This window comes from Protomyctophum bolini, assembly GCF_963924005.1.
Source record: "Protomyctophum bolini genome assembly, chromosome: 3".
Classification (NCBI taxonomy): domain Eukaryota; kingdom Metazoa; phylum Chordata; class Actinopteri; order Myctophiformes; family Myctophidae; genus Protomyctophum; species Protomyctophum bolini.
The window spans coordinates 31,791,245-31,817,730 of record NC_137864.1 but is presented as its reverse complement, the minus strand read 5'-3'; the positions used below and the strand labels follow the sequence as shown (position 1 = coordinate 31,817,730).

The 26,486-nt window shown below is 41.6% G+C and overlaps 1 protein-coding gene and 1 long non-coding RNA gene across 2 annotated transcripts in view; one reads left to right on the top strand and one right to left on the bottom strand.

The window, feature by feature from the left end:
• LOC308312902 overlaps positions 1-7,454 on the bottom strand; it is a 29,358-nt gene extending 21,904 nt beyond the window's left edge. Inside the window, exon 1 of the long non-coding RNA XR_013963820.1 lies at positions 7,425-7,454. This is a non-coding gene — a long non-coding RNA (uncharacterized lncRNA). The remainder of the gene's footprint in view (positions 1-7,424) is intronic.
• The window catches only part of LOC308312874 (lysyl oxidase homolog 4-like), a 34,410-nt gene extending 9,881 nt beyond the window's left edge, over positions 1-24,529 (top strand). The window contains exons 5-15 of the mRNA XM_080759630.1: positions 4,209-4,247; positions 4,561-4,768; positions 5,028-5,208; positions 12,951-13,105; positions 13,743-13,910; positions 16,114-16,276; positions 16,584-16,827; positions 18,775-18,890; positions 19,269-19,405; positions 23,067-23,178; positions 23,302-24,529. Coding sequence (XP_080615756.1) covers positions 4,209-4,247; positions 4,561-4,768; positions 5,028-5,208; positions 12,951-13,105; positions 13,743-13,910; positions 16,114-16,276; positions 16,584-16,827; positions 18,775-18,890; positions 19,269-19,405; positions 23,067-23,178; positions 23,302-23,372 — 1,594 coding nt within the window. The 3' untranslated portion in view covers positions 23,373-24,529. The remainder of the gene's footprint in view (positions 1-4,208; positions 4,248-4,560; positions 4,769-5,027; positions 5,209-12,950; positions 13,106-13,742; positions 13,911-16,113; positions 16,277-16,583; positions 16,828-18,774; positions 18,891-19,268; positions 19,406-23,066; positions 23,179-23,301) is intronic.
• The last annotated feature ends 1,957 nt before the right edge of the window (positions 24,530-26,486 follow it).

Sequence of the window (26,486 nt, the reverse complement as noted above, 5' to 3'; positions counted from 1 at the left end):
TATCAGTTACAGAATATTAATTAACATATTAACTAAATAGAAGAATAGAAGAATACAAATGACCAAAAAAAGAAAACATTAAAAGATGCACAGACAATCATTAAGACACATTCACCTTTCTTCTGATGCTCGGTTGGAACTAGTTGTTGCCATGTAATTGGCTGATTCGAAATTTGCGTTAATGTGCAATTGGACAGGCGTACCTGATAAAGTGACCAGTAAGTGTGTAGATACTCATGTTAGAGAGTAACACGCTGGCCCAAAACCTGACCTTGTGTGCCTGGCTCCCCTGTACGCCCTGTCGATTGCAGCCACTATATAATTATGGTCTGGGCCTAGGAAGAGCAGGGAGAAGCTCTTCTAATCTTGTATAGTCCCTGGAGTGGACGTGCTACACACCCTTTGCTGCGTCAGCACCTTGCTTATTGGGCGGGTGGCTGTTGGTGTGACTGCCTTTGTCTCGGCCTGTTAAAATGCTTTATGTACTTTTACAGACATTTACAGTAAATACTCCCCCACTTTGTTCTGCTTGAAAGAATAGGCAAGTGCTAAAGCCATTTTCACTCCTTTCACTATGATCCCGACAGTAATTTTTTGAGTTCACTTTCGCCCTGACCCCATTTCTCTCATTCTATTTCTAACCTCCTCACTTGATGCTTTGTTGTTGATTTGAATGCCTTTGTGGCAGTTGAGATGACCGCAACATCCTAAAGGACAATTCATTCCATGAATTAATTTTAACCACTTTCAATCTGGTGTTCCTATTTTTGGGCATGTCATTTATAAGGGAACACTTTTGAAAGTACAAAATAATGTAGGGCTTATACTTAGAATAATATCAACTTATCACCTCAAAAAGGCAAAGTGTAGAGTAGACTATGGCTCACTTTGTTGCCTTTTATTTGAAAGGTTTATTAAAAGTCTCCATTCCACTGAAAAGAACATATGTGGCTGTGAGTGACTTCTGGTAAAAACAAAAATATGTTGGAAGATTCTTGGAACTGGATATAGAAGTTAATGTTGCTAGCAAAGGGACCTGAGAGAGTCGATTGTTCCACACATGCAGCTTTCCATCGTATAATAACAGGTTCTCTCTGACAGTCAATCACGTCTCTAGTCTCCAGTGTGGCTTATGGAACCATACAGGAAGAAGTGCTTCTAAAAGAGCTGGTGTCAAGCCCCCCAAAACATCCACAGAAACAAGAGAGGGTGAAGAGGATACAGTTATAGAGTGAGGAGCGAGGATGATATAGTCATAGTGTGTTGCATGCAGTCGTACAGTGAGTCGGGTACAGTAGTGTTGTGGTCAGAAGATGGTTGTCAACTTGTCATGCCTTGAGCATGTTGCAATGTAGTTCCTCTAATATCAAAGCAGCTACAGGTCTTCAGTCCATGTTTCCATACAGTCAAAGAAAATGTAAATCATGATATCAAAAGTATATTTGCAAAACTCATTATTCAATTAAATCATAGTAAAAATGAGGTTATCACTTTTATTTTGAAACAATTGCATCATACACAGTAGCACAAAGGAAAACTGTGACCAACTTAAAAAACAAAAAACATTTGTCCCTCCTCACGTGAAGTTATAAAAGCCTTATATAAAAGTTGTCCAGTTCACAGAAACTGAGATCTTGCATCACTCGCTCCTTCCCAGTGGTCATAATGTCGGCTGACAAAAGCAGGGATTAGAGGGAGCCTGATTTTACAGAAAGGAGGCAGGGAAAACTGATATGTACGTGCATATTTCCACGTCTGCTGTGTGTGAACCAACATGCTACTGCTCGACCACACCGCAGACACTGCCAAGCAATTCGGGCAATTATATGGAAAGCATGTCTGTCTGTCTCTCTCTCTCTCTCTCTCTCTCTCTCACTCTCTCTCTCACTCTCTCACTCTCTCTCTCCACTTCCTCCCCCATTCACTCACCCCCCCATACAGCCTGACTCTCATCTTAATTCACCAGATTTATGAAGCAATTCCCTCCTGCATTTTCACACACACACACACACACACACACACACACACACACACACACACACACACACACACACACACACACACACACACACACACACACGCACACAAAGGTCACATTCAGTGACAATACCATAATATAGAAATTTGAAATACGCTGCTGAGTAAAAGTCTTGCATTCAAAATTGTGCTTTAGTTATTATTGAACTGTAGTGTAGTAGGCTACATCCAATAATGTGTTCATCACTTTAATGTTGCAGCTGGTAAAGGTGGAGCTGACTGTAATTGTGTTTATGTGCTGCTGTGTACATTTACCTAGAATTATAATAATCAATTAGGCTAGGGGACTTCAACTTTAGGCCCACTAGGGGTCCTGGACCCCCTGTTGAAGACCCCTGATTTAGGCTATCAGTTAATGTATGTTTTGTAGTGATAATCAAAATCTGCAACATAACTAGTTACTAAAGTTGTCAAATAACTGTAGTGGACAAAAAAAAATACAGTACTGTCCTCTGATATGTAGTGAAGTATGAAATGGAAATAAATAAAGTCTAAGTATCACCGTACTGTACTGTAAGCAAATGTACTTAGTTCCTTTCCACCATTGCTCACGTTCACATGAATGCTCACTGCCATTGAAAACAAACGTTATTTGTCAGGACAGAATGTTCCAAGAGTGTTCCCCCCCGTTCAGTCTCTGCCTCTCCTCTACCATTCCATTGTGTCTGCTTTTCTCTACAAATGCTCCATAGCTGCGCTGGCTGGCCTTCCTAGAGTGTGGTTTCCCTCGCAAGGCCTTTCAGCAGGGATTGGCTTGGCCCGTGCTGTAAACGAGTACAATGGGCTGTGTGGAATAGTAGGAGACTGGGGTTCTCCTGGAGAGATCGTGTCTCCAGATTTAGCATGTCAAATATTGAATGCAGCGGGCACTTTGTCCTGCTGTCTATACTTGGATGATGTGACTCATTTTCATTTGTACATGTTCATAGAGGGCGTCACTTACACAGCACCTGTCAGTGGTTAAACTGGGTGATGGAAGTGGTCAGAATGTGTGTGCGCGCGCGCGTGCGTGCGTGTGTGTGTGTGTGTGTGTGTGTGTGCGACTGCATACATTCGTGCGTGTGTGTGTGTGTGTGTGTGTGTGTGTGTGTGACAAAGAGGGACACTTCCCAGACACTGCCTGGTTTGTGAATCATGCTTTTATTGAATTCTACAATTTTTCCTTTAGCCCCTTTAGGTTTTAGTTCATCCGTTTGCGGCCGGTTTGTGTGGTGTGTGCATAGTGCATGCATTTGTCTGTGAGAGTGAATGTGTGTGCGTGTGTGTGTGTGTGTGTGTGTGTGTGCGTGCGCTATGTATGTGCACCATTGACCTTATATAAACACCATTTTGTGTGTATGTGTGTGCAATCGTCATGCACTGTAAATCTAAATAGTCACGTTTCAGCTAATATCCACGAAACCTGAAACCAGCTCTGTAATCCATAATGTTAGTTGGCACCCGTCAATAAGGCCTGTTAGTGTTAGCTTGGACTATAGCAGTGTTTCATGTAGTGTATATTTATAGGATCTTTCCAGAAATACATGTCCCAAAGCAGACATCTTCTGCAGACGTACAGTATAGGCAGACTTGGACAGAAATACCCATGAATGGAGGGATGAAAAAAGACACATATGGCATGAAGAAAAGTACGATGGTTCGAGTGGGGGAGAGGAGATGCATAGTAAAGGAGACAGACAGGAACAGAATGTTGTATAATGTTATTATGAGACTGTGAGTCTATCTTTCTTTCAATCTATTTCTTCCTCCATGTCTCACTCCCTCTCTCTGTCTATCACTCTTTCCCATGAGGACTGCGTTTAACCACAAAAGCACAGTCTCTCTAGCCCGCTGCCTCGTGTTGGTATTTACAGCGTTCCATTTATTTACCTATATGGTCATAAGGCCTGTGAGATAGGGGGTGAAGTGAAAGGAGTGGTAGGGTAAATAAATGAACGGTGTGGCAGAGAATTAAATGAGTAGAGATGGGCTTGAGTAGGCGCGGCACACAGGAAACAGGAGAAGGATGTGGTTGTGTGTAAGATAAAGATGTAGAAAAATATATGAGACTGTATAGGATAAGTGGTTGTTTTGCCTGTCACAGTCAAAAGCAGACTGGGAGAGCAGGAGGCATTCTATATAGAGTTTTGATATCATAATCAAAGTAAGGTGAGTCTGTCTGTGTCTTTCAGGAAACTATGGGACTCTAAGCTTGCAGACCCATCTTCAAGGTAAAATGAGTTCCATTCTTTTGGACATATCTATATAAGTAAACCACAAAATAAAGATACTGTTGAAAATGTTACTTGAGTAAAAAGTACAAAAGTATTGGCATCAAAATATAGGCTACTCAAAGTAGCACATGTAAAAGTACTAAAATGTTTGAAAATAGTGGAGTAGAAGTAAAGGTACAGATTGGAAAATGGAAATACTACGACCATGAATTCAATGTTCACAAACCTCTCAATATCCTTTTGTTTCTTTTACCCACGCTCTACACCCACTGCCAACGCCAACGCCACCCCACTCCACTCCAAACCAAAGACTGAGGTCACTGTCCACCAAGAAGGCTTACTGGGTGGAGAAGGTGCAGTGTCAGGGGTGGGAGGTCACTCTGTCCCAGTGCCTGTCACAGCTGTCCCTCCCCAGGAGTGACGTACCCTGCCAGGGAGGCATGAGTGTAGTGGTGCGCTGTGTCCCCGGACCCCAGTTCACACGTTCTGGCAGACCCCCTGCACCACCCACTGTGCAGGTCAGCATAAAAAAATAGCCATTAAAAATGCTCAGATAGAAAGAGCAGAATGGGTGTACACTGTAGTACAGGTTGAGGAACAGGTATAGAAAGGTGGAAATGAAATATTAAATTTTCTTTCTTTCTTTCTTCCCAGCCCTGATTAGAAAAGTGAAGTGGGTTGCTTGAGTGAAGTTATAGAAACAATCTATCTCAACTGTCTATCCTTATCCTTTCCTTGACCCCAACCATCCCTCTCTCATTCTCCTCCCCCCTGCAGCCAGTTGTTCGTCTGAAGTCTGGGCCGCGTCTGGGTGAGGGCCGTGTGGAGGTGCTGAGGGAGGGGAAATGGGGGTCTATCTGCGACCACCTGTGGGACCTCAGTGCTGCCAGTGTTGTCTGCAGGGAGCTGGGCTTCGGAACAGCCAACGAGGCTCCCATCAGGGCCCAGCTGGGGCAAGGTAAAGTGATTTCACACTTGCATAATGCATGCACACACACAAAAGAATAGTTTCCTCCATCACACATGCACCCACACAAATTTGACATTCTCACTCTCAGCGGTGGTCTTCTAACCTGACGCTGCCAGATGAGGGCGGTATTGCGGAAACATATTCCCCAACACAACACTCATCTGGGATCTCTGACGGAGTTGAGCCCTGAGTCAGATCTGCTTCGTACCGAACCAATCAGCGTGAGCTAAAGGCGGGATGCGGATGTGACGGTATATACACACGTCGATATGATTGGTTGTGTTTGCACGCCCACACGGTGATAGACAGACGCTCCCATCCAATCATCTACCATGTATCTTGAAAAAAAGGAACAGCCCCATCATCGAATTTGCTTCCGCGATCCCAGATCCAAATAAGCTGTGAAACAAATTTGTGTAGCAAGCTTTTTGGATCTGGCAGCGTCAGGTTAGTGGTCTTCTGGATCTCAGTATAATAATAATAATAAATATAGCTGCAAGCAGAGATAAGGCGGAATCAAGAAAGAGGACAATATACTCAATAAGAACAATATGCACAAATAAGACTGACGAGCTGAGTTGTCGGTACCTGGATTTGAACACACAACCTTTACCAACTGAGCTATGCAGACACAGTTAGATGTTTCATTGGGAACAGTAACATCAATCAGTGTTTTGGTAACAAGTATGTGTGTCCTTTGTTTTTGGTATGTCACTATCCATTACTACAGTGTGTTTTGCTGTAAATGTTCTCACGTACAAACTTCTCTTCAACTGGGAATTCAGATAATGGTCCATAGATTGTGTGTAGGCTGTTTCACGCAAATTGCTCAAAAATCCAGACAGAAAATCAGGTACAGTAATAGCATTTTTCAAACTGCTCAAAATGGCGGAAAATCTGAGCTTACTTGTCAAAGTGACAAATGTGTTCCCCCTGAGTCAAGGAACATGTGGAAACAAGTGCCATGACTTTTGGCCAAACGAGGCATGAGTTAAGCCTGTTCAAAGGTTTAATTTTCAAAATATTGGTATAGCGCCCCCCTTTGGCCAATTGGAGTAAGGCTGCTTTCAGTGCTATTTGGCATGACCCTCTACCATACTGTAAAGTGTCATAAGCAAATGACGTTTCATGTACTGTAGGTATTAGGGGCAGAAGAAGTTTCACAAACCAGCTATTTTCATTGGCTCATAAAAACTTATTTTTTTCACTTAAAACAAATGTACTACGATTTTATGTCCGTATAGGTCCAAAGTTCACGTGTAGACGTTTTTGTGCATTTTGATCAAAGATCCTGGGAGGAGATACATATTAACTGTTTTTCATATGATTCAAAATGGCGGGTGATCTAAAGGTCAGAGGTCAAAAGTCAGAACACGAAAGTTGTTCGGCATGAGGAGACACATGTGTATCAAAGTGTCATTGCCAACGGTCAAACGGTTCATGAGCTATGCACGTTCAAAGTTAGCATTTTCAATTGAGGGCTATAGCGCCACCATTTGGCCAATCGTCATGGGCTTCGCAAAGTCACTGTTTGGCATGGCCATCTACCAGATTACTGCGTTTCGCGAAAACCGACTGCACGGTTCAGCCAAAACAGCTATTTTTGGCGGAAGGAGAAGGAGAAGAAGAAGAAGAAGAAGAAGAAGAAGAAGAAGAAGAAGAAGAAAAACCCCACAAAAACAATAAGTGTCCAAAGTCACTTCGTGACTTCTTGGTCCCTTAAAGAAAGAAAGAAAGAAAGAAAGAAAGAAAGAAAGAAAGGGCCTACATAGACATTCTTTGCCAGAAATTGCCACCATGCCAGTCATGAACCAATACCAGCCACTCTGTCACAATAACTCACAGCGAACCTCGGCAACCATGACAACACAACACACATGACAACCTACTGTTTCAGTCTTCAAAGCCCAAAACGTCTAGCTCGAACCAAAAGGAATTCGCAATTTCACTAGGATTATTGAAGTGATCAAGAGCCACATGCCCATACTGTTCCCTGTTACAACTCACATATACATCCAACGGCAGATACAACACAAGTTACACAACAGCATTCAATTCCAGAGCCACAAACAGTTACTGAATATTGCCACGCATTGGGTCCCAAAATGACAGCAATAGTACACCAGCTTGAATCACGCTATAGTATACATTACACACAGCAACACAAGCAGCAGCAGCAAAGAAGCAAAAAACAAAGTTCGCACCTTGAGTTGTCTTCTACTGAGAAGAAGCTGAGCTTGGGGGTCTGGGGTCATCACCCTGGCTCGTGTACCTGTACCTGTGGAGCAAGTTGAGAGAGACACCTTTGTTGAATATTGTTTGTAATATAGCTTAATTTAATTGCACTGTTTATAGCACTTTAAAGAAGACAATAGGACAATGACCATTCACACCTAGGGCTGTATTTTGCGTGTCTTAAGTACCAGGTCTTATTCCCTAACTTGAGTAAACTAAAGACCTGGAGGCGTGATCAATGCTCTTTGGCCACTCAGAATAGCCAAATGGCATTGATCACGCCTCCAGGTCTTTAGTTTACTCAAGTTAGGGAATAAGACCTGGTACTTAAGACACGCAAAATACAGCCCCTAGTGTCATCCCTAATCAGTGGAATTGGGCCCATGCTGTGAGTGTTTATAGGCAGGAAGTGACACTCTGCCTTCAGATTCAGATTTGTTTGACCTTGTACTTGATGCCAACATTGTTCCACCTCAATTTTCCCCTGTGTTTAGTATTGTTAAACCGTATAGGAAATACAATTAATTTTAATTGCAAGCAAGAAGTTGTCCCCGTCTGATGGTATTCGCAACCTTAAATAAAGATTGAATTGAATTAACCCATTCTGGACGGGAACCCCGTTTGGTGTTTTAAGCATTGTGTTATGCTTTAGCTATTGAAAAATAGCGGATCTACAAGCTCAGAGTGCGACGCTGAGTGCCGCACTACGAGCTTGTAGGTCTGCTATTTTAGAAAAATTGTGAAAATGTGGCGCAAATCTTTGAATATATATTCTTTCACAGCTAACGTTTTTAACTCAAATCTTTGCTTCCGGGGGGTCCCTGGAACTACATAATTTCAGATCGATTTCCAGTCGGTGGCCAATTACATTTTTACCAAAAGTAAAAGTACATTGTGCAGAATTTAAAGTTTTCAAATGTTTAAATATCTTTGGAAAATATTTGATCTGCAAGCTCACAATGCGTGTGTCGCGATGCAACACACAAGCTAAGATATGCTATTTTCAAATGGCCCGAAATAGGGTTGAAGTGATTAATGTATGTTTTGAAATACCGGTAATCAAAATCTACAAAGTAACTAGTAGGCCTAACGAAAGTTGTAAATAATAGTGGGGTAAAAGTACAATATTTGCCTCTGAAATGTAGTGTAGTAGAGGTAAAAGCACTGAAAATTTGACATACTCCAGTCAAAATTCTACTTAAGTACAGTAAAAGTACTTAGTTACTTTCCACCACTGGATACATTAGGCTAACACTTGATTAACACTATCCCCATGTCAAAAACCCCTCTTAAAACCCATTCCCCTACCATTTACTGACTCTGCAGCATCCCAGCGATGTTCCCCTCACAAAACATCACACCTGCCGAATTCTGCAGTGCAAATGGAATATTAAATGTAACTTTATTAAAATATATCCCCATATAATCCAAATAAATTATCAAAGCATCAACATTTGTTTGAGGTTTTCTTACCAAGTACTGGGCTGTGCAGTGTGCAGTACACCTCATGGCTGCAGGTCCTCCACAAACACTCAAAAGAGGCTTTCAGCCAAACAGAGGCCTCAAACCTGGCCACCCCTTTTATGCACTACCCTTAAAGGGGCAGTGCTGCAAATGCTGTAGGACTTCAATTACATTTATGTTTGTTCATTTCACACTTCCTTCCTCTAACTCGCAAGCACGCGCGCACGCACACACACACACACACACACACACACACACACACGTGCGCGCTATAGTAGGTATAGTAAACAAAACGACCCAGCTGTTTGTTATGAAGATGAACGAACTTCTCTTTTCAAACTCTCACACACTTGTGTGACAGAGCAGTTTTTACTTCCTAACAATTATCAAAAAAACACTTCTTCTACATTCTCTAATTGCGCTTGTAAATTAAGTAATGCAGATGTTTAACAATAAGTGAGAGCGTATTTGTTCTATTGAACAATTAGGGGTGGGTCAGGGAGTCTCTTAGTTTCTCCAGCTCTCTAGTATGCATTTTCAGCCAGGTTGGGATACCAATTTTAACCAATCAGGAGTCAGTAGCCTACTCATACAGGAGACAGAATAAACAAGTGAAATTGGAAGTGAAGAAACAAATCATTGTCAGACTGAAATCGGAACTGGAACATTATAAAAAATTAAGTTGATACATTGTGTGTGTTTTTCTCCCGTGTGGTATCCTAAGTTGACCTGACCTTTCTGTTTACTAAACTAAAGAGCTTGAGAGATGGCACTGTTAAATCCGAGAGTGTTCATATCCTGAAGAAGGCATCCTGTTTGCCGAAACGTCTGTAAAGGTTTCTAGCATCGTGAGTGACTACGAGCTGTGCGGCCTCTTTTCTTTCTTTGTTCAAGTTTTGTCTCCTGCGGTCAGCACACCCTACTACTGGTGTGTGCTCCTACCTTTTTAGTTTGTTCTAAATCCGAGAGTGTGCAAATTTAATGAAATTAACTCCGTTCCTTTTGTACACTCTAAATCATGGATCTTCAATGTTTTCAGGCCACGGACCCCTTAATTGACAGAGAGAGGTTAAGCAGGAACCCCCAGTGTCCCCACTACGTATTATATAAAATTGTGTTGCAGATTAAACATTTTCATAGATTTCATAGATAGCTTCATGGACTGAATTGTTTGACAGCACTATCACCAGTGTTTTTTGTTTGTTTGATGATTTATGTTTCTATTAAGTTGGATTCATGTTAATGTTTCAGACATTTAACCACTAAACCCTCAATACTTTACTAAACTTGCCCATTGGCTATGTACTTTTCCGCTCTATTCCTGAACCTCTTTTTGATAATAATAATACATGTAATAATAATAATAATAATAATAATAATAATAATGGATATTTATTTATAATGCACTTTACATTCCATGGAATGCTACAATAGGCAAATTCATAAAAGAAGAAACATCACACGATTAAAACATCAAGGGAAACAAAACATTAGGAACATGAGGACATAAGGTCAAGAGAGTAAAAGCTTTAATTCCCATGACCAAAGCTAGGTTATGGTCGGGGATTGGTTCGAGGCTATGGTTGGGGAAGTGTGTAATGTGTATGCCCCAGGCAGTAAAGCATGCAAACCTATCATTAGGCTTTGCCGCGTCCACTGTCCCAACTGATAGCATCGTTTCATTCAGGAAAATAATATCCCTGGTATGAAAAGAGTAGACATGGTAGGACTTAACGTAACAGAGGCATAACACTGAACGGTGGAGTGTTGAAAGGGGACACAGAGTTGACCATGGGAGTCAATTTCAGGTCAGCGTCTCTCCAGTTTAAACATACTTTATCAGGCTACACAGCCCTCACAGGACCTGCACAGCCGAGTGTACAAATAAACCAGACTGAAAATGTTTACAGCCTGCTCTCGGCTCCTAGCCGAGAAGCTGATTGTTGTGGATTTCTACCCATGACCAATTAGACGAGTGTAAACTATGCTACCGTGTTCCAGTTCCAGTGACACTAAACAATATTGCATGTGTCGTCGTCAAAATAAATCTGTTCTATTTGAAAAGCGAACAAAGCTTTGAAACCAAGATGTCAAGCAATCAGCCGGGAGCGTATCTGGCAAACCATGAGTGTTTGGACAGATTGTGACCATTTTGGTGCTATTTGTGGGCATGAGCATGTAGCCACATTGCTGTCTAATAATTCTACTTATAAACATATTCCTAGACCCAACTTTCACACACTCTTTCTCTCCCTTGTTTAGTTTACTCCCTGCAGTACCTTGGCAGTACCTCCGTAACCACATCCATTTCCCCACCATTATTTCAATGCCCCAGCGAGCACACAGCATGTCCTGTAAAGGTGGTCGCATTTCCTTCTCACCGTTAGTCTTAAACAAGTGGCTCATGGAAACAATTTTGGTGTAGCTTTTTAGGGCTCTATAAAAGAAGGTGCTATGGGGCTATTATGTCTAAAAAAAGGACATGAGGGAATGTCAAGATGGAATGATTCAGACCTCTAGGCAAGCCTCACGTTAGGTGTAGCTACTGACGCTGGGTGCACAAAATTAATGGAATTCCATGATCTCCTTTCGTGCAGAGCTATTGCTCTGTCCGGAGCGGCATGCAACAAATGAAGGATAAAGCCAGCGCGTCACTCATATAGAAAAGATTATCTTCTATGAGATGGACCATGGTCATATAGCAAAGTGAAAATTTGCCTGAACAAAATTAACCCTAGTGTCCCTATTCTGGGCAAAATGCCAAAATGCAAACAAAATGCAAAAATAGGCAAAGCTCTAAAAGCTCTCAAAAGTTCACAACGAATTGTGTTGCATTGCGATGTATTGTGAGATCAAACATTGGCAAACGTTATTATAGAATATAGGGTTAGGTCTGCACCTTTTGCCCTCTAGGCCTCTATATCAAATCTCTTCACCCAAAGGGGGTTGACAAGCACAGAACGGCGAATGCATTGTGTTGCGACACATGGTGTCACTTGGTGATACACTTGGTATCTATTTTGTCAAATGTTCACTCCAGAATAGGATGATAGGCTTCAAAGTTCAAGGTTGGGTCACCATCATTATAATGAATCAATGGCAGGGTCAGAGCTGTAATTCCTAGACGATAATCTGTCGATCCTAAAATGACCATGACAGAGAAAAGAAGCCAGTTCAGGAAGCAGGTATATGTACAGCGGGTTTGCACAGAGCTACTGTACATTGGAGACTATACTGCACATGAGACAGGGAGAACAGTAAGAAAAGATGGCTAACGGACAGCACTGACCACAGTGACACAGCCTTGATGACATCATTAGCTATTTGTGCCCCCAAATTACAGGGCCCGGACCTGAGGGCCCTCACACACTAATTCACGCAGGCACACTCACATAGCCATTCAAGCTTTTTTCCGTAAATCGCAGCATCTATATTTGGTGTATTAAACGTACCCCTGATGTGCAGTGTGTAATATACAGTGTAATTTGGACAGAGAGGCCAATGCCCATGCTCTGTCCCACAGCCACATCACAGGGCATGATCATGTCTGGCCTCTTAATCCCTCCCTGTGGTGACGCTGTGGGCCTCGGCTGCCAAGAGGGCCCCCATACCGTACTATGAGACTGCGTTTCCCAAAATATGAGTCGGGACCCATTTTTTATAGGTCTCGGGTAACTATGGTATAAAGAAATACATGTACTGTATATATTTCAAACAATTCTGAAGAAAATTAGGGTCATTGGGGTTTAACCCAGCATCCGTATTGTGCTGAAACCTTTTGCAGGAAAATAGATCGACAAGCTCTAAGGCCAAAAATATTGAATGTAGAGCGAAAACAGAAAACACTGAGGGACTCTGGTCAACCATAGTCGTTAAGAAAAAATAAAAATAAATTTTGAAGACAGTCAACAAGCAACACATTGTGACTGTATATGTACTGTACATACTGTCGTATCCTATGTCTACCTACATGCTTGTTTAGTATCTTACCACCAGGCAGACACATAAGTGAAAGTCTTCCCTCTCCGTAGGTACCGGCCCGGTCCATATGAACAGTGTGCAGTGTACAGGCAGGGAGAGGTCCATCATGGACTGTGGTTTCCGCGAGGTTCCTTTGTACACCTGCAAGCACAGCCAGGATGTGTCAGTTCGCTGCAATGTTCCCGACACAGGCCTCCAGGCCACGGTGAGACAATAATGAGATAAACACTCTCAGTCACAAGTGGATACATGAACACTGGTGGTTTTACTGTGCAAGACACTTGCATATTCTTCTCACACAGAAAGCACAGCACACATGACAGTTTCCAATTTCCTCATGTCTGTTCTATAGATCTGTATGACACAATTTCTTCATTTGGGATTATAATGAATGAATTAATGATAGCTTGCTACAACCACTGACAGAGGGAGAGCAGCTAGTGCACATGTTTACTTTACACTTAAATATACTGCACCAGATGTTCATGTATATGTTATATATTGTATAAAAAATAATTTAAAAGTTAAAGGGATATTTCACTTTCAAACATTTTTAAACTCCATTTTACCCATGATAGATTAATTGAAAACACGTGCCTATCCATGGTTCTAGTGACTGATATTGTCTTTAAACTGGGGTCTGTGATTTTTATTTTTATTTGAAAGTGAAATATCCCTTTACGTGATGATGCAATGCTTTGCAGCTTTTGAGTAAACCGACACACCGACACACATAAGACACACACACACACACACACACACACACACACACACACACACACACACACACACACACACACACACACAAATGGCATATCTTCATAGCACTGTTTCACCAACAGGTGCGGTTAGCAGGAGGCAGGGACCGGATGGAGGGCCGCGTGGAGGTTCTGACGGAGGTGGGGGGAGTGAAGCGCTGGGGGTCGGTCTGCAGTGAGAACTGGGGCCTCAACGAGGCCATGGTGGTCTGTCGACAGCTGGGCTTCGGATTTGCTGCCAGAGCTCACCAGGTGAGAGTGTGGTGGGGAGGGGTGCAAGCGACCGACCGAGATATGGCTACCATGCAGACACATCTTAAACAATTAAACACCATTAAACATAAAGATCAGGGAGATAGATATACAATAACAACCCCCCCCGCCATGGGGAACAGAATAACAGAGCCCACCGGTGGTGCTGGGGTGGCGGTGGGAGCAAACAGTGCATAACAACCAGGAACCATATACAGAAGGAAGGCAGGAAGAATGCATGCAGTCTAGGTGAGCTTAAATACCCCGCCCAATTGGTCATCCACATCAGCGTATGACGTGTGGATCTTGCAAACACTGTATACACCCACAATAGTAATGCAGCATATTAACTCAAATACATTTATGTCCCTTGAGCATAACATGAACCCGCTCGAGTATATCTGACTGAACTAACTTCTTGTTCAGCAGTCGAATTGTTGACAAGTAGAAACTGTTCAAGAGTCTGGTGGTGTTGCCCTTGATGCTCTGGAAATGTTTGCCCGGCCGTGGGTGCTGCAGTGGCTTGGGGTGATGGGATGTCCCTGATGATGTTTTCAGCTCTAGCCACACGTCTCTCGTGTATTGTGTATATCCTGGTGGGGGGTGCCACTACGATGCGCTGTTCGCACCAGTCTCTGCAGTGCTTTCCATTCTGCGGCGGTGCAGTTCCCGAAACAGGCAGTGGTGGCGCTCGTCAGAACACTCTCGATGGTACTCTTGTAGAATGGCCTTTTTCACCACTTTTGTGGTGTGTGTGTGGCCCACTTCAGGTCCCTCAAGTTGTAGCCTCAGTAACCACAGGCGTTTTTCCTCGAGATGTGTATTCTGAGGAACATGGAGTAGACCTGCTCCATTTCAGCACCGTTGATGACAATAGGTGTGTGCTCTCTCTCTGGTCTCCTGAAATTACCGATCAGCTCCTTGGTTTTATTGACGTTGAGAGCTACTTGTAGGCTGTTCTCCTGGCACCACTGAGAGCTACTTGTAGGCTGTTCTCCTGGCACCACTGAGAGCTACTTGTAGACTGTTCTCCTGGCACCACTGTGTAAGTGTTCCTACTTGCAGGCTGTTCTCCTGGCACCACTGTGTAAGTGTTCCTACTTGTAGGCTGTTCTCCTGGCACCACTGTGTAAGTGTTCCTACTTGTAGGCTGTTCTCCTGGCACCACTGTGTAAGTGTTCCAACCTCTGTAGGCCGTGTCATCATCGTCGTCGATCAGGCCCATCACTATTGTGTCGTCCGTGTATTTGATGTTGGAGCAGTGTGTGGCTGTACAGTCATATGTGTACAGAGAATAGAGGAGAGGGCCCAGCATGCAGCCCTGAGGGTTGCCCATTCTCACCACCTGACAGCGGCCGGACAGAAAGTCAAGTATCCAGCTGTCGAGTGCAGGCCTATAGGGGCATGGATGGCTTCAGAAATCAACAATATTATCATATTGTTGGTTTCTGTCAACTCCTTCCGTCGGCCATTCTCTCTCTCTTCCTCTCTGTCGCTTTCTCTCTGCGCTGCTGTTTGTGCGTCTCTGCTGTGTTATTACCAAGGCCTGAGGTAATTACAGGCTTCTCAAACGTCCACTTCCAGCAGAACGAAAATAAAAAAGGGAAAGCGAGGCGAGGAGAGAGGGGGAAAGGGAGACATTTGGCGAGCAAACAATCTCAAAATAGAGTGTGCTTGGAAAGGCCAGTGTGAGAGTATTGTACAGTATACTGTATGCCAATTGGCTTGAGGGGGAGTTTGTGGGGACCTTTCACAGTGAATTTAAAAATGTTGAGATGGTTCACAGTTTGTGTCTCTTAGAGACATTTGTCTTATAGGCTGCCACCTTAAAATACACACAATAATATTGCATAACAGACATAAAGTGCATTATAAGAACAAATACATACTGTATAAGTGCATTCAAATAACAGCCCATAATTTAACACCCACCTTGTTTAGTAGATTCAAGGGATGAAAGCCCTATTTAGATATATTTTCCTTTATTTAAATGGAATCTGATGGGATAGTTTCATATTCTCAGTACAGGACATATAGGAAGGGGCAGCGACAACTTTCAACCTGGCATCTCTATTTTGGGCATGTCATTAAAAGGTACAAATTGTCAAAACATTTATTTTTCATTTTTTTATTTTTGAAGTCCAGAGACTCCAGTTGTTTGTTTCCAAGATCAGTCTGAATGTGTCGGTATCTTTCCGTGCAGGAGACTTGGTACTGGCCCGGCACTGCAGAGGCTGCTGATCTGGTTCTTAGTGGAACACACTGCATCGGTACGGAGATGTCTATCCAACAGTGTCGCCGAAATGTCAATCTCTACTGCCCCAGAGGAGGAGAGGGCAGAGCCGCTGGAGTCGCCTGTGTGGAGAGTGAGTGTTGTGTTCACACACGTGTGCAGGTGCATGTGCACACACACTCATTTACCTTTCTCTCAGCATGTCCTTGTTTGTGGTCAGTGAAGTCTTTGCTTCAGAAGCTCCAAAGTGAAGGGATTCAACCCCTTCAACGTATAGTGTGATGGAGCTCTTATAGGCATCTAGAAGTCCTTATGGATAAACAAAAACATATTCAAACATAATTATCTATTTTTCCTATGAATATGATATAGAAGTGGTTTGATAACTAGTACAGATTTTGGCTCTTTGTGTAAACTCCCGATCCCGTGACCTCTTGCAGCTGCCCCTGACCTGGTCTTCGACGCCCAGCTGATCCAGGAGTCTGCCTACTTGGAGGACCGGCCCCTGCACCTGCTGACCTGCGCTAACGAGGAGAACTGTCTGTCCTCGTCCGCCGCCAGGATGAACTGGCCCTACGGCCACCGCCGCCTGCTGCGCTTCTCCTCCCGCATCATGAACCTGGGCCGCGCGGACTTCAGACCCAGGGCCGGTAGAGAGAGCTGGACGTGGCACCAATGTCACAGGTACAGATCTGGGAACGAGTTTGAAAAGTTCGAAAATGTGTTTATTGTTGGCTAACACAGTGTGTGTTGAGTCTGACCATATAACCGCAACATCACTGGCAGTGGTGGAAAAAGTAGGCCTACTAAAAGTTTTTAATTAAAGGGATAGTCACCCAAAAAAATACTTTTTTCTATCGATTACTCGCCCCATGGAGACTTGAATTAATGGATATTTATTTGATTTTGTCACATTCCTAAGACAGTAATTTGCTGACCAGCAGTGGTACCCTATGGAGACACAACAAGTCTCATTTGTGTCTCCATAGGGAATATAGCGAGCTGGTCAAATGATTGGCTTTATAGGAATGTCACGGAAACAAAAATAATGAATTCTAGTCTCCATGGGGTGAGTAATCGATAGAAAAAACGTTATTTTGGGGGTGAACTATACCTTTAAGTAAAAGTATCAATACTGTGATGTAGAATACTATGTTACAAGTGAAAGTCCGTTATTTAAAATGTACCTGAGTAAAGTACAAAAGTACTTGCACAAAAGTACTTGCATTAAAATATACTAAAAGTACAAAAAACTTCAATATGCAGAATGTCCAGTAAAGTTAAAAATATATATATATAAGGGCCATGAAATAATACATAATTTAAAGAAGTTGTAGAATATACATGCACACATACATGCTCACAAAATGTCCTAATATTCAGAAGACAGAAGACACATTAAATGAAATGGAGACATTAAAATAAAAACTGAAAGTGCAGGAAGCGACTGAGGAGACGGGGTGGTATGGCCTGGGGATTTGGTTCCAAACGAGTAGGTTTGGACAGAATGAGAACATAAGTCTGTTAGATTTGACTTGGTTACAGCTGAGTAGGTTTACAGTATGTTGTACTGTTTGATTTAGCGTGTGGTCACACTGAACCTGGCGTTGTTAAAAGTCAAAGTCAAAATCAAAGGGTTTCATCCTAAAAAGCCATAGATGCACGTTGGGAAACATTGCTTACCGACATCAATCAATGTTCAGCAGCACAGATGATTATATTGTCAAACATAAGGTCAACTGTTATGTTACTAAGCAAAGATTTACAGATGACTCATAAAGTAACTTTACTGGCAACCCAAAATTTGCTTTTATGTCAGACATTATTTTTCTTCTTTTTTTCCCCCAAATGGTGGAGATGGATATTATTAGACTAAATGTGTGCCAAAACATTGTTATTCTTGAATGTAATGATCTTTGGTATGGGTTAACCATTGCACTCATTTTCAAACCAATATAGGAAAGATAAAGAAAAGTCAAGCTCAAAATGCGTCACTAGGCGATAATTATGTTGTGAGCTTGTTGATTGGCCAAGTGCATACAGTATAGGGCTTAAGTAGTTAACAGCATAGGAAAAGTACATTTCTATACATGAGGAGATCTGTACGGTATGTAATCAAACTGCTGACATACTGTACAAATGTCTGTAATTTAACTGAAATAAATTGGTCCCCTGATCCACCAAAAACAACGGCTTACAATAAACCTTCTTTTTGCTGGTCACCCAGTTGTTAACGTCATCACAGCCATGACAGCATGGGCTCAAACTGGGGTGTCTGCTCTTCTGTCAGTGGTTGTGGTTCTGCGTCCCAAAAGGAGAAGCAGAGTTCGGCGCTCAGAGCTCTCCTCCCCACAACGCCCTCGCAACGATAGCAAGAATTATGGATGTCATATTTAGACTTATTCTGTTTTTTGTTGATTTGAGGCCAGAGTAAATTGTTATTCCTCTGGGAATCATTCAAGAAAAACAAGAAAAGGAACAGTAAAACAGCCATAACCTATGTCTAAATGTTTCAGTCCGTGGGGAATATCAGTTACTTTGATCACTTTTACTATCCTATACCCTTATCCTTTTACTATCTCTCTCCATCTTTATCACTTTGCTCTCCTCTTCTATCTTTGCCACTCTTAGGCATTACCACAGTATTGAGGTCTTCACCCATTATGACCTTCTAACCTTGAATGGAACCAAGGTGGCTGAAGGTCACAAAGCCAGCTTCTGTCTGGAGGATACCTACTGCCCTGATGGTAAATGTTCATTCAGTTATACATTTTTTATATGTTTATCTGAAGAGTGATTTGAACCATGTTAGACAAGAATCACAATAATAATTGCACCAAAAATAAATGCAATGCCAATCTGCCAAGTCAAACATACCAACACTTGTACCTGTAAGATGCTTCATTTTTAATTCACAAAGAGATGCCACCTGTCTGTTTTAAATTACATTACAATAGGGCCCTTTGCGATGGCAGAAAAGGAAATCTCTTTCTATTTCACTTTATTCTTAAGGTACAGAAAACAAAACTATATTAGAAACATAAAGTATTACCCATCAAACTTTTAGTGATTTAAGCTAAATCACACCGTTCCAAGATTAAAGCTGTTGTTGTTTGGACTTCTAGGAACAGGTAAGAGGTTTTCCTGCTACAACATGGGTGAGCAGGGCATCTCAGTGGGCTGCTGGGATACCTATCGACATGACATTGACTGCCAGTGGGTCGACGTCACAGACATACGGCCTGGTGAATACATCTTCCAGGTAAGTGACTGTGGTAAAGCCTGGGGTAAAGCCTGACCATTGTCAAACAGAGTTTATGAACATACTTCATCATGACAAATAGTGAAAATAGCCAATCTACACAGCTCACCTGTACATATTCTATTAAGACATTTTTTACACTACTGCAGGATTAATATGGTTAAGCTTAATTACTGGAAAAGCAACAATGTAATTTTGAAACCAAAATTAATTCCTCAAAGTCAATTCTGAAGGCAGCCATGATATCCTAATAGGTATTTAGTTAATGTGCTGATTATTCTGTCACAAGCCACTTAACAAAAAACGTTAAGGATAAGAAGTAAAATACATAAAGTCATTATGGTGAAATAACGTCCACTATTTCAAGTGCGACTATGTCTTAAATTAACTGTGAAATTCTTTTAAAGCCAAGAAGGGGGAAAAGGCACAAAAAAGAGCAAAAACAAAGGTTAGCGTTGCACCATTTCAAAGCGTACACAAGATGAAAAGCAATGATAGAGACTGTAATTTTAGCTAAATGGGTCTTGGCTGGGCCTGCAGGCGTTTACGTGTATGTACAGTATGTAGTTTACGGGTGTGTGCATATTTAAGAACAGGGGATTTAACCTGCATTTATAGCAAAAGTAGACCTACCATTAGTCCAGCAGTTCAGAGAAAAGGGCTGACATATTGACAGTGGAAAGGAGTCTGTCAGCATTTCCTATCTAAAATAGTGGTTCTCAAATATTTTCACGCCAAAGACCCCAAAATTGATTGATATTGGCCACAGTCTGAAAAGATTTTGTGCCAGGGACAGGGACCCTCATAACATAGATTTTTCAAGTTTTTCTAAATCTTTCAATCATAGCCTATCTACTGTACAATACAAGCTCATAACGTCAGCTTTTCTAAAATAGCCAAACTACAAACACACAATGAGCTGGTAGATCATCTCTTTTCGAATAGCTGCTAAAGTATACAATAAGGTTAAAAATATTATATAGAATGTGGAAGGGTTTGCTAGCGATGCTCAGGTTGGCTGCTCAGCGGTTGAAATGTCTACTCTGCTTCTCATTACTGCTCAAATCTTTACATCTGCTGTGTTACAAAGCTGTCCACTCTCCACCCTCTGTCCATTTATCTGATAATATAATGATGTTGCTCACCGCCCATCATAACATTTTATATACACAACAGTTCATGCAGTATATAGAAGTTGTATTTAGGTGTGTGTGTGTGTGTGTGTGTGTGTGTGTGTGTGTGTGTGTGTGTGTGTCTGTGTGTGTGTGTGTGTGTGTGTGTGTGTGTGTGTGTGTGTGTGTGTGTGTGTGTGTGTGTGTGTGTGTGTGTGTGTGTGTGTGTGTGTGTGTGTGTGTGTGTGTGTGTGCGTGCGTGCATGCGTGTGTGCGTGCGTGTCTGTGTGTTCTGCAAAATCCTGAGAATGTAATACTCTCAAATAAATGCTTAGTTGGCATTGAGGCTTTTCCAGGGTACATGTGCATTTGCATGCACAATGCACATGCATATAAAGTACTTGTGTGAGCGCTCCATTAGGACTATATAGGGCCCCAGTGAAATATGCTGAGTCATGTCCCAGGAGACAATCACATGCATGTCAGAAACCCGTGATCCCTTGTTGCCATGGTAACCGTGGCTCCAACACCCCTTTGTGGTTGCGATGGAAAATGTGGTGAAACAGTAGTTAAGTTGTTCATAAATGTGTGTTAGATGTGTGTGATTGAGGGGAGGGAGTCTGCATGTCTTTAGATGTGTGTGATTGAGGGGAGGGAGTCTGCATGTCTTTAGATGTGTGTGATTGAGGGGAGGGAGTCTGCATGTCTTTGTGTTAGATGTGTGTGATTGAGGGGAGGGAGTCTGCATGTCTTTGTGTTAGATGTGTGTGATTGAGGGGAGGGAGTCTGCATGTCTTTGTGTTAGATGTGTGTGATTGAGGGGAGGGAGTCTGCATGTCTTTGTGTTAGATGTGTGTGATTGAGGGGAGGGAGTCTGCATGTCTTTGTGTTAGATGTGTGTGATTGAGGGGAGGGAGTCTGCATGTCTTTGTGTTAGATGTGTGTGATTGAGGGGAGGGAGTCTGCATGTCTTTCGCGGCAAACTGGGCGTTTCTTTTGTCTCTGTGCCAAGAAACGTGGGGCAGCAGACATTTTTAGGACTGTGCATTTAAACCAGTGAGTCACGTCCACCTCAAGCTTGATTGTCTCTGATTGCGCCGTCATTTAAACATCAGCGACGCAACCTCACAGCGTTTTTATACAATACTATTACTGACAACCTTTCATTGTATTGTAAAAGGGGCCTTTTGTTTCAGATTATTGCCTGAACTTTTAATGGCCATCTACTGGAACCAAGTTAATATCGTTCCTTTAACACCGGGACAATAAAACTAAGGGCCAAAATCATTGGGTCCCTCTAAACACACTGTGGGGACCGACACAAATTGGCCAGAAACATGATTAAATTAAGACAAAATAAAAATATGAATAGAATATTTTAACGAGTTAACTCACTCTCTATAAATATGACCAGAACCGCAGAATTCATATATAGAAAATTAAAGACAGTAGCTGTATTGAAAATGTGGTCAGGTTATCTGTTTGAAGTGTGTATCAGGAAAAATCATTTGTGTGTGGGTGTGGGTGTGGGTGTGTGTGTGTGTGTGTGTGTGTGTGTGTGTGTGTGTGTGTGTGTGTGTGTGTGTGTGTGTGTGTGTGTGTGTGTGTGTGTGTGTGTGTGTGTGTGTGTGTGTTTTATATACGACAGACAGGGTGGAAAACAAGCAAACATAGCAACCAACCCTATCAAGCATGACTACATTGTAATCATAGGTTTGAACAAAAGAAAACTGTCCCCCAACACCCCATGTCTCTCTAGGAGAAATGATAGGATTAGAAATGATGTCATGTCATTCCAGAACCCCCAACATGCAAACACAATTTTTAACAGAAACAACCCATGCTGTGGCTTCTCAGCTTGTCCCATAACTAGCTGGTTTCTCACAGAGAGAAAGAAACTGTTTAGAATCTAGCTTAGTTTCTCATCACGTACCGTATGCCACGGGGAAAGTTACATTCTCCATCAGTGAGGAGTCGGACCATAATTATATTTTATTTTATTTATTATTTTTTTTGCACTCACTGCATAGGACATAGAATCTTCATATTGTGCTACATTATATTATGGGATTCAAAGCCGTAATGAGGTTGTAAGGTTTTCAAGGTTTCAATGTTTAATGTTTTGTCCTGTCCATGTTAGGTGTATGTAATTTGTTTTGTTTTACTGTACAAAAAGGTTGTGACATGTATCTGTGTTGGGAGCCCCTCGAAAACGAGATGGTACATCTCAAGGGGTCTTTTTCCTAATAAAGAAACTTTAATCATCATCATACTGAGCACCTGTTTCTGAATAAAATATAAGAGAAATTAATTAAACTAGAAAAGTATATGAATCATCATAATCATCTTTCTTTATTATAATTTATATAGACATTTATCGTTCAAATTGTAAATTGTATAGATTGGAATTGGATCTGCTGACATACTGTAGGTCACATAAATAAACACTAATATAAAAGTGATTAAAATGATAAAAATGGTTAATGAATAAAAAAGGCAAGACAATTGATCTATGCAGTCTGTGTCTAACATATTATGCGTCTATGCAGGTGGAGGTGAACCCATCCTTGGACATGGCCGAGTCAGACTTCCATAACAATGTGGTGCGATGCCGGTGCAAATACGACGGAGCACGAGTCTTCATGTTTGGCTGCCACGCAGGTATAAAGACTCCTTCACGTCTGAAAAGATATGTCATCTTTTTGTAAACCACTCTAAATTCCACCCTGTGCCTTGACTGCTCAGCTGAACCTCTCCCTCCATTATCTCCATCCACTCCATCAGGTGATGCTTACAGCCCAGAGGTGGAGGACCTGTTTGAGCACCAGCGTCAGATCTCCAATAATAATCTCTGAATGAAAAACATTGAGTTGGAACTCAGAAGAACTTAACATCTGAACAAGCCCTCGTCACACCTCCACAGCCAATCAGAAGGACGTACTTTCAAGCACAAGGAATATTCCAAGAAAGGAGGAACATCAAAGAGACTTTCATAAAGCGTCTGCCTTGTCCTGCAATGAACATTCGATAACAGTAGATGGGAAAAAATGGGGTTGAACGAGATCAAGGTGGGGAAAGGGGATCGAAAATGGGAAGGACACTGAGGGATTTCATGAAAACGTTTGAAAACACAGATCCCCCAAATGCAAGATCAGATTACAACCATCTACTGTTTCTGCTAGAAAGATTCTGAGAGAGGGATGATGTATGTAGAAATAGGAGACAGATAAACAAAGGAGACCGACCACAAAAGGACTTTCAGGAAGTGGTCAAAATCATCGGACGTCACCATGGTAACAAAACCTAGAGTAGTTTACAGTTTAGAATGTTTTATTTTTTGTTTTAATTTCCCTTGATTCAAATGTAACCACAGTTATAAAGTAACGACATGAAGGCACATGAGTACAATACAATACAAGCCCTATGTTTACAGTACATGCCATCCATGGAAAGCTTAATTTATACTCCGTCCATTGCATGACAATGTTGTTTGCCAACAAAAAAAAGGCAAGCGTTGTACTACAGAGTATAAATTAGGCTTAATAAAGACACTTTCTAGTAGTAGAGTATACAAATTCTCAGTTTTACTTGTTCTTAGACTTGTGCTTCCTGTACTTTCACTGTTCATAATTACAAATGCAGTACTGTATTTACTGTAAAGAAAACTGTGTGCTTTATTTTTAAAGTATTGATAGTGTTTCATGGTGCTACTTTGCTTTATTTGAATAAATATTGTAATGTATTGCAAATGTATTGTCATGTACAGTTTTATATGACCTCTTGAGGTCAATAATTTATACAGAATTTCATGTACATCTTTGACTTGATACATAGCTGTGTTTTGTACTGTTAATTTTATTATGGCAAATATTTCTGTTTGTTGTTTATCTGTCAAACACCCACAACTTTAGATGAGATCTGGTTGTACCACAGTGTTGAGCCTTCAACACTACTTTGCAATGGTAGAGAAAGAATAAAGATTGTCAAACTATATTTGGGGCATGCTTATTTGACTAACTATATAGTTTTTGAGGTAGTACTGTGGAAATGTAGAGTGGAAAAAGGGTATGTTTTGGTTTCTTCAGTCACTTTTTTAAGGAAAAATAGCATAGAGAAATGTTATTTAACAGTAAAAATACGTTGGAATGAAATTGTAGTTTTACCTATCGCAAGCAGACAAAGGGCTGTATTTTGCGTGTCTTAAGTACCAGGTCTTATTCCCTAACTTGAGTAAACTAAAGACCTGGAGGCGTGATCAATGCCATTTGGCTATTCTGAGTGGCCAAAGAGCATTGATCACGCCTCCAGGTCTTTAGTTTACTCAAGTTAGGGAATAAGACCTGGTACTTAAGACACAAATTGTTTTAGACATTAACTGCTACATGATATTGTGGACCGTCTTAATGCTATCAAGATCCCTTTCTCTTACATTTTAGCACATTCACTCTACTGGCTACAAATGGTTCAAAAGGCCATGGTCTTCTTCAGCAACTCGCTTCCCCATCCTTTCCTAGGGATCCTGAGCCAACAAGTGTTTTATGGTTGTTTCCAACCTCATTCCCACTGACGAACACACACAAACACACACCACACTGTGGAAACTCTCACAGCTGCCTGATGTTACTAAATAAATGAGACCATGCTGTAAATATGCTGCTTATTTTGGTCTCACCCCCACCCCCCACCATGTGACTTGGAATGGAATTTACAAATGTATTTACAAATTGATATTCACAGACGAGACTATAGGTAAATGGAAGTTTAAAGACTTTGATCATGCACTTCCAGAATGCCCTGAGAAAAGGTGTCCTTTTAGCGTTCGCTATTTTGACGTTGTCCTCAATGCTATTTTCATGCACTGCAAACCATTGGCTGAACTCTTGTACCTCGTTGAAAGGGAACATATCATCCTGAAAGAAACCACTCTGACGCTCCCATTCAAATGATGTTCTAACACAGTTCACAGTACGTAGAAACCACAGTAAGTAGAAACCACTCTGACGCTCCCATTCAAATGATGTTCTAACAGACAGTTCACAGTACGTAGAAACCACAGTAAGTAGAAACCACTCTGACGCTCCCATTCAAATGGTGTTCTAACACAGTTCACAGTACGCGTAATTACGCATTTACGCCTGATTTATACTTTAATCATATGAAAAGTTTTGCTATTTTTGGCAAGCCACATCATCTTGCTCTTGCTACAAAGTATAAATTAAGCTTTATACTGTACTTCATAAGTACAGACATTTTGAATGTCATCCACTGTACCGTGTTTGTCTGTACTGTAAAAACAAAGAGAAACGCTAAAACGCTCTAAGAAATAAAGTTTTAAGAAGTCACACATTTAAAGGTAATCACAGAAGCCCAACAACCAAGGATGACTGGATTGATTCCATGCCAGCAAACGTCATGGACCACTACAGAACCAGCAGAGCTCTTCGTTGTGGTACTGGTAGATTTATGATGCCTTCAATTGAGAATGCGTGTGTGTGTGTGTGTTATCCTAAGCTCTTCAAATATTTAATTTGCTCTGCGACACAGCAGCACCTTTGGGCGGCTCTTTGTTGGGCAAAGTTGGCACTTGAAACCGCCATTTGCTTGGTTGTGGTTTGAGTTTGTGTACTGGTCTAATGATTGTGTGGGGCACCCAGGCAGGCAGCTCTGTGGTACATCACCTCCTCATAAAGCCACCGTAAAGCTGGAGATTATGGGAAGGGCTCAGATCTCACACGATGCTGGTTGAGAGCAGTCAAGAGCAGCTCTGGGCCGGGAGCAGTGGTGGGACAAGTACTCATATTTCTTACTTAAGTAAAAGTATCAATACTGCAATATATAAATACTCCAAACTCATGATCAGATTTTCTTTCGGAGGAATGGAAATAAGACAGAGATATTAAATCACAATCTGCTTTAAGACCTACCAGCAGGAATTGTAATATTAGAATAAAACAGGAGTATTAACAACA